We start from the raw sequence: 12,191 nt of genomic DNA on the forward strand, positions 1-12,191 counted from the left end.
GGGTGCCCTCGGCAGCTGTCCTTCCGTGCCCGTGGCCTTGGAGGTGCCGGGGGCTTTAGGAGTCTCGGCCCTGGGAGCCGAGCGGCGCGGCGCCGGCATGCTAAGTGGACAGCACTGGGGCGCCTTTGTTTCTCTCCATCTTCCCTCTGAATCTTAATGGGCGGCCCCCCACCCTCTCGGGCCCGGCCCCCGGGCCCAGGGACAGCGCTCCTCCGAACTGTGTCCGGGACCCCCGGGGTGGGGGTGGGCGGGGGGAGACTCGGACCCGGAGAGCGGGGAGGGGGCGCGCCTCCAGCCCGAGCCTGGGCACCTGAGCGGCCCCGAGGGGGCGGCCCCCGACTCGGGGGTCCGGCAGCCCGCCGCCCCAAGTCTCGCGGTGCTGCGGCCCGGCCCGGGGAGCGGCGGCCGGGCGCCCCCCGCCGCGTGACAAAGGCTGAGGCCGGAGAAGGAGGCCGGGGAGGGGGCGGAGGCGACAGAGGCGGGGGCGCGGGCGGCCGGGCGGCGGGAGAGCGCGGAGCAGCGCCCGCCCGCGCCGTCCTTTGTGTGGCGGCGGAGAGGCGGCGGAGGGGCGGCGGCGGTGGCGCCTAGGCCTACGCCGGCCGCGCCTGCCCCGGGGGGCGCCCGGCTCCGCGCCGCCCCCGCTCCGCGCCCCCGCCCGGCGCGCGCCCAGCCTCCCGAGCAAGATGGCAACCCCGGCGGCCGTCAACCCTCCGGGTGAGTAGCGGCCGCGGGCCCCGCCGCAGCCCCGGGCCCTGCCGGGGGCCGGAGCGGGCCGGAGGGGCTGGGCGCGCCGAGCGACCCAGGGGACGCGGAGCCGGGGAGCTCAACACCCCCGTTCCCGGGTGGGGTTGGGGGGGTGGCGCTGTCATTCTGCGCGGCAGCCTCAGCACCAGCTCCAGGATCTCCATCCCGGTCTCTGCCCATCCCGGTCTCTGGACTGCGTCCCCTCCGACCCGGGAGCGGCGCACGCCGACCTCGCATCCCTGGGAACCAGAAGCGCCTGTCCGGGTTCCCCTGAAATTCCGAAAATATCCACCTTCGCCTTCCCCATCCAGCGCCTTTTTCTTTTCCGGCCCCTGCCCCTGTGGCATCAGGCGTCAGCCGGTCGGGACGGGTACGAGGGTACCGCGCTGACGAAGGGAAAAGTTCGGAGCCAGGATTCAACAGGGTGGAACTCCGGGATGGTCCCCTGCCCGCCCCGCGCCTCAAGCTTTGGTCCTTTGATCCCTTGGCGACTAGCTACTGTGTGTCCCCATCTTTAATGGTCACACACACACACACAGCCTGTAGAAACAGCGTGGAGAAGCCCAGGCCAATTCAACGTCCTCTGCTTTATAAGGCTGACCAGCTCCCAGGGTGCGGTCTATGACAACTCTGCTTACTGGACAGATTTCAAAAAAATGAGAAGAGGTCCTGATTCAGTGGGAATAGCGACATGGTTTGAAATAGTAGCAGAGAAATTCTATTGTGTTTGGAGAAATGCCCTATCTTGTGAATAGGACAGCCGGAAAGGTGTCCGAGAATGCAAAGGTGGACAGCTCGGCTGACTGCTGCAAAGTTTTGGTTGCTGTGCAGTGACTGCGATGGCCATGGCGTGGTGTTCGGGTGCGGGGGAGTCAGACGGAGGTCAGCCCTCGGGGAATTCCCGGTAGCGGGTAGCCGGAGCGCGTAGCGTGCAGGGTGGGGGGCAAACACGCGCAGTATCTAGCAAAGAAAGAAGTGTCCTCAAAAGTTAGAAAGGAAGGATCCCTTCCATCTGAAGTGGTAAGGCAAAGCCTTTGAAGACTGGGCACTTTAGAACTGGACTTTGAAGAGTTGGAAGTGTGAACACACAGACCCAGGTGCTGAAACCACTTGCAGGTGGAAGGGATGGTGTGAGTCACGGCGGGCTTACTCTGAGCATGCGCAGATGCAGTGAGTGATTGAGGCTCCAGGGGTGGAAGAGAGAGCCGGAGATTTCACAGGAGCGTTTTGGCAGTGGCCAGACTTTAGAGTAGGAGGAGAAGGGAACAACAGAGGATGAGATGGTTGGATGACATTACCAACTCAATGGACATGAGTTTGAGCACACTCCAGGAGATAATGAAGGACAGGGAAGCCGGGCCTGGTGCAGTCCGTGGGGTCGCAAAGTGCTGGACAGGACTGAACAACAACAACAAGGCTTTAGAGTGGATGGACTGAGGATGTGGACTCCCGCGTTCCTCATTAAGAGAATTCTCTATGGTATTGCACAGGGCAGTCACATGATCACAGTGCTTCTGGAAGATCAGTTTGTCAGCTCAGTTGAGGTAACATAGGAATGAGGGAGCAAGGATGGAAGCAGAGAGTCCGGGCTGAGATGAGGCAGGTGCTGGGGAGGTGAGACTTAGTGGCCCTGGCTTAGAACACAGAGAAGAAGGACAGTACTGTTGGGCAGGTGGAGGAGCTCAGACTTGCACCACTTAGACTGGGGGCAAGCCTAAAGGAGACACAGACACAGAGGTGAGGAGCCTGAGTAGCTCCAAGGATGGAGGTTCCATTTGCAGAAACAGGGAGTCTAGGAAGAACAGATGAGTCTCCTGTCCAGAATGCTGAGTTTGAAAGCAGCCTTGCCAGTTTGCTTGCGACTGAAGCCTGCAAGTTCAACCTGTTCAGCTACTTAAAGATCAATGTTAAGTTAATGGATTTAAATGTTATATTAGAAAAAGCAAGGGACATTAAATGAGGATATTTTAGTCCAATATAGGTTTACATTGGAAATAGGAATAAAATCAGAGGCAATGTACATTTATATATGTAGGCTATGGGGCTTGCCCAGTGGCAACCCACTCAAGTATTCTTGCCTGGAGAATCCCATGGAGGGAGGAGCCTGGTAGGCTCCAGTCCACAGGGTTGCAAAGAGTCGGACACAACTGAGCTACTTCCCTAGCTATTCACTAGCTTGCTAGCGTGTGAGATGAGTGCAGTTGTGCGGTAGTTTGAGCATTCTTTGGGATTGCCTTTCTTTGAGATGATGGCAAGATACATCATTGTTTTATGAGCTTCCAAGAAAAAAAATTAACTAATTCAACTCTGACATACTATCAATTGTTAAATGCACTTCCATTTCAGTGACATTTTAGATAATTGCATTTAGAACCAGTGAAATACCATGCCTTAAGAAAAAGTCAGTTTTGCTTCCTGACCACTTGTGGGTAAAACATACGGTCTTTTCTTTTCCAATAAAAAGCTATATAAAGTGTACCCTTTCGGCATCTACCAGGGAGTCCAGTGATGAACCAATAGCCTTTTAGCTTCTTCAAAAAACAGGAGTGATATCTGAAAAAGAGATATATTTATTTCTCAGTCACGATTTATTGAGCAACTAGTATGTGTCAGTTGCTAGGTACTGTGTTAGCTTGAAGTTGGGAAGAGCTGGGCTGGTTTGAGGACCCAGAGAAGGCCAGGGTGGCCAGAGGACAGTGGGTGAGCAGGGGTGATGGTGATGTGGGAGGTTGGAGAAGGGGGTAGAAGCCACACATGGGAGGCATGGATAGGGATAAGGGGTTGAGATTTGATGCTAAGAGCAATAGAGAGCTTGAAGGGTCTTGAGCAGTTGAGGTACGTGGTACCACCTGCAGTGACTGCTGTATGGAGAGTGGACTGGACGGAGGCAAGAGGAGAAGCCAGCATCCTGTTAGATCTTGCTGACATGGACAAGGGCGGCAGTGAGCATGGAGGAAAGGGGATGGATTTTAGATCTATTTGGAGGCCAGATTGCCGTGCTGGGCAGCTCCAGAGGCACCAGGTATATCCTTGGCCACATTGCCTGCAGCAGCCCTTTTTTTGGGTTAGCACCATAGCTATATGGTATGGGGTTTGGAGAAAGAACAGTTGAGGTTGAGTCCTGACACCTGGGTGGTAGGAGGTGATGGGGAGATAGTGAGGTGCATGTGGCCATGTGGTGTCCGTGAGGCTTCTGCACTGGACACTGGGGTGGAGGTGCCTGGGAGACACCGGAGAGGAGCCGCTGGGGAGGCCGTGGGCCACGTGGATTTGAGCAACCAGGGCTGGAGAAGTAAGTGAAGAGTGGTTTTTGCCAGGCTCTCAGCAGCTTCTCTAAGCCCTTTCCTTGGGGGACGTGAGCTCCCCGAGAGTGGAACACCTGGACCACATCCCCTGAGTCCCCCAGTGTCACCTCCATAACTGCCTCATCCTTGACATGGGCTGAGATGCGCGGGGAAGTCATTTTTGTATCTTTTCCAGAACCACGACTCCACTGTGTCAGCTCAGTGCTGGGCTGTTCTTAGGAAAGGAGTGTGCAGTAGACTTGCCCAGCAGTGGGATCCACTGCGTGGGGAGCCGAGGAGGTCCTCACACAGAAGCGGGTGGAGCTGCTGTCATGCAGGTCAGGCTGGTGGGCTAGCTGAACACACAGAACTTGTTCAGTGAAGAGAAACGGGGTCTCCCACTTCTGGTCAAGCCCTTTCCCTCTTGAGGGCTTTAGCCTGTGCTGCTGTGTTCTCTTCTGAGGATGAAGAACTGCTGACCTGTCCTTCCTGCTGTCTCCTACCCACTCCCCACACCTAACCATTTTCCCCCATGCTACTCCTTTTGTTTCCTTCTGTTCTCAGCTTGAATTCTTACTCCATTGGAAGAGGTTCTCCTGATCTCTTTATCAATGGCTCAGTGATAAAGAATCTGCCTGCCAATGAGGGAGACCCAGGTTCGATCCCTGGGTTGGGAACATTCCTTGGAGAAGGAAATGGAAAGAAATCCCACTCCAGTATTCTCGCCTAGGAAATCCCTTGGACGGAGGAGCTTGGTGGGCTCCAGTCCATGGGGTCACAAAGAGTCAAACATGACTTAGCGACTAAACAACCACCACCACCACCACAGCAGAAGGAGGACAGGTCAGACGGATAGCAGCCTGGGGACCAACTGGTGGTCTCTGAAGACCCATATCCCCACCAGGTTCCCTGTGGAAATCCCACAAGGTGCTCCCCTTCCCAGCCTCCTGCTCTGGGTGTGGAACTGCTGCTGTGTCTTGTGTGACCATCAGCAGTCACGGATAAGGCCCCCTGGGCTGTTCTCATTTGCCTGCCTCCCCCACCCTGCCAACCCAGGGGTCGACACGGGTCTCAGGAAGGTGGCATTGAGGACCACTGGCTCTGCAATTGAAAGCAAGGCCCTTTGCGGATAAGCAGAGCCTGCATGGTTTCCCAGACTGTGACAGTTGGGCCATTTTCCAGGCAAATTCATAGAAAAGCAAAAATGTTCACCGGTTAGGAGTTCTTGATTTTACACCTCTTGTGGGACATCTTACCGCTCTGGTTATGTTGCGAGGGCAGCTGAGCAGAGCCTGGAAGGGGGGTCTTCTCCTAGCACCCTTCTGAGGAATTGGATTCTTTCTTCCCATAATCACTTTTTCCCTGAATACAGCAAGAAAGATGTGTGGATTATAAGAAATTTGGAAAATACACAAAAGTGCTAAGATAGTTCTCCTAACCACCATTAATATTTTTGCATATGTTGTTACAGACTTTAAAAAACATTAGAAATTAACACAAAATAGAATTTTAGTGTATATTACATATCATATATTGTAAATTAATACTATATTGGAATAAAATGTACAGTTTACCATTTCCTTCTCCAGGGGAACTTCCTGACCCAGGGATGGAACCCATGTCTCCTGCGTTGGCAGTTGGATTCTTTACTGCTGAGCCACCAGGGAAGCATTTTATTCCTAGTTATCACCAGATGCTATTCTCTTTCTTATTTGAAGAGACTCTGACTGAGCCAAGTGGCAGAGCATCTAAGAACCCAGACATGGGGGCCCAGAGATGTGTCTGTACAGTACTTATGAACTGTGGGGGCACATTCCTGGTTGTCACAATACCAGGGTGGGTGGGAAGGTGGGGGGGTGGTGGCATCTTGGGGGTGGTGGCCAGGGATACTGGCAAACATCTTCCAGAGCACAGGGCAGCTCCCACCACAAAGAATGATCCAGCCCTAAGGGTCACCAGTGGGAGGCTGGGAAACCCCGGTTTACCGGGACAGGACTTCTCGTGGGTCTCTGGGCAGTGGCCACTGGGAAAGGAGCCTGAGAGTTCCATGGGGAATGTGGCTGACAGACACAAAGGGGCCGGCCCCTGAGACCACCAGTCCAGAATAAGAAACCACGGTGGCTTTAGAAACAAGATGGTACTTTTCAGAAAATTATGATATCCGCAGTGGAAGTTAATTTAAATGTGAAATAACAGAACTGCATGAATTTTTTTTATTATTATTTTTAGAACAGCATTGCTTTTTCTATCACATCAGCAAGTTCGAAATGAGGCCTCGTCTGGGTTCATTTGCTATAATTTGATATGCTTGATGGATTCCAAGCCCCCCAAAGAATGAAATGAATGAATGTGATCAAGGATCACAGCTGTGTTCTTTCTCTTTGAAAGCATTTCAGACCAGAAAACTTCTAATTCGGTTCAGCCAGCCTTCCCTGGGCACCCCTCTGCCCCCCTGTACCCGATTCTGGGCGGGTGGAGAGATTCTGAGTGAAATAGGTTGGCCGCACTGTGTGTGCAGCTGGTCTCCTCAACAGGCAGTATTGGGAGTCTTATGCCAATGACCGGGGGACTCTAATGGACAGGAGAGAATGTGGACCCCCACCAGCTCCTCCTGAAGGGCAGAGAGAGAGAGTTACAGGAATGGCTTAGGACAGGGGCTCCCAACCTCCGGGATCTAATGCTTAATGATCTGAAGTGGAGCTGATGTCATAATAATAGAAATAAGTGAGTGAAATGAAAACCACTCATCGTGTCCAACTCTTTGCGACCCCATGGACTGTAGCCCACCAGGCTCCTCTGTCTATGGGATTTCCCAGGCAAGAATACTGGAGTGGGTTGCCATTCCCTTCTCCAGGGCATCTTCCTGACCCAGGGACTGAACCCAAGTCTCCTGCATTGCAGACAAATTATTTACCATCTGAGCCACCAAATGTAAGGCACTTGAATCATCCCCAAACCATCCCCTCCACCCCCTCCCTGTCTGTAGAAAAATTGTCTTCCATGAATCCAGTCCCTGGTGTCAAAAAGTTTGGGGACCGCTGGCTTGGGGGTGCACAGCTCATTTTAGCACCAGAGTGTATGCCTTTTCCTAACGTCAGCCTCACAAATCACAGGTCTCTGTTTCCTGCTGCCTGCCCAGCATCTCCGTCCACGTGTCCCCCTCATTTTGCAAAGCCAGGTCCCACGCAGCAGTGAATGGCATCTCTCTCCATTTACTGGTCCAAGCCTGACATTAATTATTTTAATTGCTTATCCACCTAATTAAGCAAATATTAATTGAATGCCAACTGTGTGTGCACAGCAGTGTGCAAAGCCAGGCGTGGTCCCCACGCCCACGGAGATCCCTGTGGGGAGAACTGGTTGTTTATTAAAGAGTCATGAGCAGGAGGGTATTATTAAAGTAAGTATTAGGCGAAAAAGGTGTCTTTGTGTCCAGATGCAATAGGAAGCCATTGAAGTGTTGTGAGCAGGAGGTGGATTTTGAAAAGACCTCCCTGGCTGTTGAATCAGGCCTACAGACTGAGGGCATCCATCCCCATGGTCCAGGGAGGGGACTGCAGAGGCCCTCTCTAGGTGGCAGTGGACATGGAGAGAAGCAGGTTAACCCCTGAGATGAAGCCAACAGAACCAGATCAGAACCAGATGATGGATCAGATGGAGCTGATGAGCGCTGCAGTGGCCAGGTTCCTGATTCAGTCCCTGGAGAGGCAGGGTACCATTTCCCAAGACAGAGGTTGTTGATGAAGTCCCAGTGTTTGCGGAAGGGGCAGGGAAGTGATGGATTCAGTTCTGGACCTGTTGAGTCTAAGGCATCAAGAGTTCAAGGCATGCAGGTGGGGCTTTGCTAGAAACCCCAAGTTGCTTCATTTCGCTTAGAGCTGAGATTTTCTTTCCTGCTGTAGGAGCCTCGATATTAGGGGCTTCCCAGGTGGCTCAATGGTAAGGAATCTGCCTGCTAAAGCAGGAAACACGGGTTCCATCTCTGGGTCGGGAAGATCCCTTGGAGAAGGAAATGACAACCCACTCCAGTATTCTTGCCCATGGACAGAGTAGCTTGGTGGGCTATAGTCCATGGGGTTGCAGAAGAGTCGGAAACAACTTAGCAATTAAACTACAACAACATATCTAATATTCTTGAGTGAATGGATGGATGGATGGTTTGGTCACCCAGTCTCCCACATTTCAAACCAATGAAAAGCAGCGTGACCATGACAAGGTTCGTTTTTTTGTTTTAGTAACTTTGTTGTAGTAATTACAGGCTTACAGAAAAGTTTTGAGAAGACTATAGAACTCCTGTATTCCCATCATCTAGATTCTTTAAGTGTTAACATTCACGTTTGCTTCGTCAGTTTCTCAGGTCCTTTTTTTTTTTTCCTCTATTTTCTGAACATTTTTTTCTGAACCGTTTGATAATACCTGGTAGACAAAAATGAAAATGAAAGTGTTAATCTCTCAGTTGTATCCGACTCTTTTGTGACCCCGTGGACTGTAGCCCACCAGGGTTTTCTGTCCATGGAATTCTCCAGGCAAGAATACTAAAGTGGGTTGCCATTTCCAGATCAAATCTGTGTCTCCTGCATTGCAGGCAGATTCTTTACCATCTGAGCCACCGGGGAAACCTTTCCCCGTGTGCTCGGCAAACCTTGGTGGGTTCCATACACCATACATAGGTGGCTTCAGGTGTTCCTTGTCAAGTGCAAGTCCCAGGTTTTTTTCTATTTTTTAAAGACTGTAAGGGTAACATTTTCCTAAATAAGTATCGACTTCATTTGACAAATAATTATAATCTAACTATGTAAGGATTATCATATCTCTAATAAAGTCAATAGGGAGTTGAAGGGTTTAATTACCAACTTTCCTGACATACAAATTGGAAAGCTTTTCAGGTAAGTTGCTCATGTGGAATTCCTGAAACGCATTGCAATTAACAGTCGGATCTCCATTCAAACAGTAATTAGTGTGTGATTTGACCTGTTCTTTGTGGCTGATGCGTATCTAGGGTTAGATATATATTTGTGTTTATTTTAGGAAGTGAATTTGCTGCTTTTTTTTTTTGGCTGTGCTGTGTATGGAATCCTGCACATCCTGCATTGGAAATATGGAGTCTTAACCACTGGACCACGAGGGAAGTCTCTTGCTGCTGCTTCTACCGTTCATTTAAAAACACATTTGCATTTTACTGTAACTTCCTAAAGAAAGACCTAGTGACTTAAAAATCAGATTTGGGGGGTGCGTGATTTGCCTGCAGAAACTTGCTGAGTTTTTCCCAAGGTCCGAGAATGCCCCCCGCCCCGCTCTCTCCTCTCTGCTCCCTTCCCTCTCCTGTCTCCTCCGTCCTTTCTTCCTCCCTCTATCTCTTTCTCCTCCACCTCTTCCTTTCTTCCATTTGTCCTCCCTCCCTTGTCCTTCTCTCCCTCCCGCTCCCACTTCTCTTTCATCAAAGACCCAAAGGAACCAGACAGGGTGGAAATGTTCAGGTCACCCCAGTAGTTCATGCTGGGTCATCCTGCTGCAGGTATTTAAAAGCCCAGACTCTGACTGTGTGAGTGGTGACGATGTAAACACCGTCTGCTGGAAGATGGTACAGGTGAGGGCCTCAGTCTTCCTATCTGTAAAATACGCTGAATTCTCTATCAAGCACGACAGTGCTGTGTGCTCAGAATTCAGAGGCGAGGAGGACACTGCCCCCTGGGGTTGAGACAGGCCACGGCGGACCTGGTGTCCGTGGCTTGTGGGCTGGCTAGCTACCCCCTCGTTTCCACTGCTTCCTTACCTGTATAGTGGGGCTCCTCACTTGGTTTTGATGAGAATTAGATGGTTCTCCTTAAGAACTCTGGGGATGAGGCTTGGCACGTGGTAAGCACTGGGTCAGAGGGCACTTTGCTCCTTGTGATTGTCACAGGAGCATGGAACACAGCACAGGGTTCAGGAGTGAAGGGCGGCTTTCCAGCTGGGCAGGGAAAACTTGGGGAGCAAATAACCAAATGTGCTTGTGAAAGAGATGGGGTTCTTGTGCAGTAGGCAGTCTGGGGTTGCTGGGGCTCTTCTGTGCATGTGGGTGTCATTAGCTGTCCGTGCTCCAGTATTCCTCCTCCCAGGCTCAGGGTTGAGAAGGCCCTGGGAAGAAGTCCATCAGCTGTGGCAGCAGTCCCCTCCCCCACCCTGCTGGACTCCAGCTTTCCCCTCCTGTTGTGCTGTGATTGTCCTTCTTGCCATCCGTCCCTGTTTGCTAGACTTTCTGCCTTGGTCTTGCCCCTAAGTGCAGACCAGTACATAATGCCCTGTCACCCCCCTTTCTCCTCCCTCATTGGCATAGTAGGGTGGGGGGAGGGTCCCATCACCCTAGGACTAGTCTCCCTCTTCGCCCCTCCATCCTCTAGACAGACTGTGATGGGCTCCCCACCCAGGAGGGTCCCCATTGAATGCCCAGGGCTGCTGCAATTGCAAACATTATACCGGGATGCCTGGAAGTTGCCTCTGCAGGCAGTGGCTTGGCACTCTCCCCTACCGTGTCTCCTTCCACCTCTTAAACCTGGCTTCACTGGGCCTCAGGCTGCATCCTAAGACATTTCAATTTCCTCAAACACTTTGTGGACAGTATAGGCATTAGAACATGTGTGTCTTTTTAAGTTTATTCATTCATCTTCGTGCGTTCAACCAGTATTCATTAACTGTCTGCCTTTTATTAACCATGGTGCTTAATTGCTGGGATTTTCCTGGTTAGAAAGCACAGCACAGTCTGTGCCGTTGAGCATCCACAGTCTGCATCCATAGTCTGCTAGCAGCCCTTCCTTTCCTTGGTCATTCAGGCTGAGTATTCTGGTCCTTTCCCAGAGCATAGGCGCTGTTGTGCCTATTGACCACTAGGTGGCGGAGTCACACAGGTAGCTCAGTCACTGGTATTAGACCTGCTTGTTAATACCCAGTGCTGGCTAGAACTAGCCTCTAGCCCAGTTCTAGACCTCTGCCCGTAGGCGGTTGGTCAAGTCGGAAGGAAGTTGGCCTGACATTTGTATTTCTTTCTTTAAAAAAATTTTTTTAAAATGTTTATTTATTTATTTGGCTCTGCCAGGTCTTAGTTGCGGCACTCAGGATCTTTAGTTGCAGTGTGCAAGCTTTTAGTTGCAGTATGTGAGATCTAGTTCCCTGACCAGGGATGGAACCTGGCCTCCCTGTTCCAGTGGTTAAGACATCTGTTAATTAGATGCAGACCTCCTGGATTGATTCTCTATCTCTTCTCTCATTCCCCAGCTCCTTGATTGCTTTCTGTGTAGGGGTATATTTCTTTAGAAAGCAAACCTTCAGTCTCATTCCTTGGGAGAAATGTGTCAGCCCGTTGGCATTAGGGGTTAGAAGTTTGTTATTATCATTAATGGGGTGCTGTTGGGAAGGTAGAGAGGATGAGACATATGTCATTGTGCTGCCTTTAACTGGAAAATGTGACTTCTTTTTTCTTTTTCTCTTTTGGACTGTGCTGCACGGCATGTGGGATCTTAGTTCCCCAGCCAGGGATTGAACCTGCTGCATTGGGAGCGTGGAGTCTTAACCACTGGACCTCTAGGGAAGTCCCAGAAAATAATGGCTTTTAAAAGAAGCATCTATATTCACTTTTTCTTTTAAAAGATTTTCTAAACTATACCATTATGTACTACTGTTTACAGCTTGGAAAAAGTGATTTAAAGGTTTGAAAATAGAAGGACCAGCCTTGGTGTGTCAGGCCAGTGCAGACAAAAAGAAAGCTGTGGTCACAATGTTAAAATCAGTAAAAATGAAATTATTGTCAAAACATCTAATGGTAAGAAGAAATTATTACCCTGTGATTTGTTGGTTTTGATCTTAATACACCAAACAACATTTTATAATTGATATGAATTTCTTATCACATGCAGTGAAAGCCTATCTTATTGCTTTACTTTTAGCCATCAAATTAAACCTGTCTTATCCCTTCCAGCTGGCTGTTGGAACATCCAGTTTCATGTTTCCTGGGGAATGCCACCCCCCGCCCCTCCCTTGGTCATTTGTGACACTTTGGACCTTACAGCACTCAGGAGAATTGGAAACGGGCAGTCTGTTGTTTAGTTCAAGTGGGCCATCAGGAAGTTATAGTGCCAAAAAATAAGCAAAATTAGGAAATTGGTGGATGAATTATTTATTTTTAGTTAA

General features: G+C 50.6%; 1 protein-coding gene across 3 annotated transcripts in view; it reads left to right on the top strand.

Moving 5' to 3' along the window:
• Nucleotides 1-644: 644 nt before the first annotated feature.
• Nucleotides 645-12,191, top strand: part of ARNT2 (aryl hydrocarbon receptor nuclear translocator 2) — a 181,371-nt gene continuing 169,824 nt past the window's right edge. For all 3 annotated transcript variants that reach the window (XM_061158849.1, XM_061158847.1, XM_061158848.1), the window contains exon 1: nt 645-714. In XM_061158849.1, the coding sequence (XP_061014832.1) occupies nt 684-714 (31 nt within the window). In that variant the 5' untranslated portion in view covers nt 645-683. The remainder of the gene's footprint in view (nt 715-12,191) is intronic.

Source organism: Dama dama, chromosome 13 (assembly GCF_033118175.1).
Source record: "Dama dama isolate Ldn47 chromosome 13, ASM3311817v1, whole genome shotgun sequence".
Lineage (NCBI taxonomy): Eukaryota > Metazoa > Chordata > Mammalia > Artiodactyla > Cervidae > Dama > Dama dama.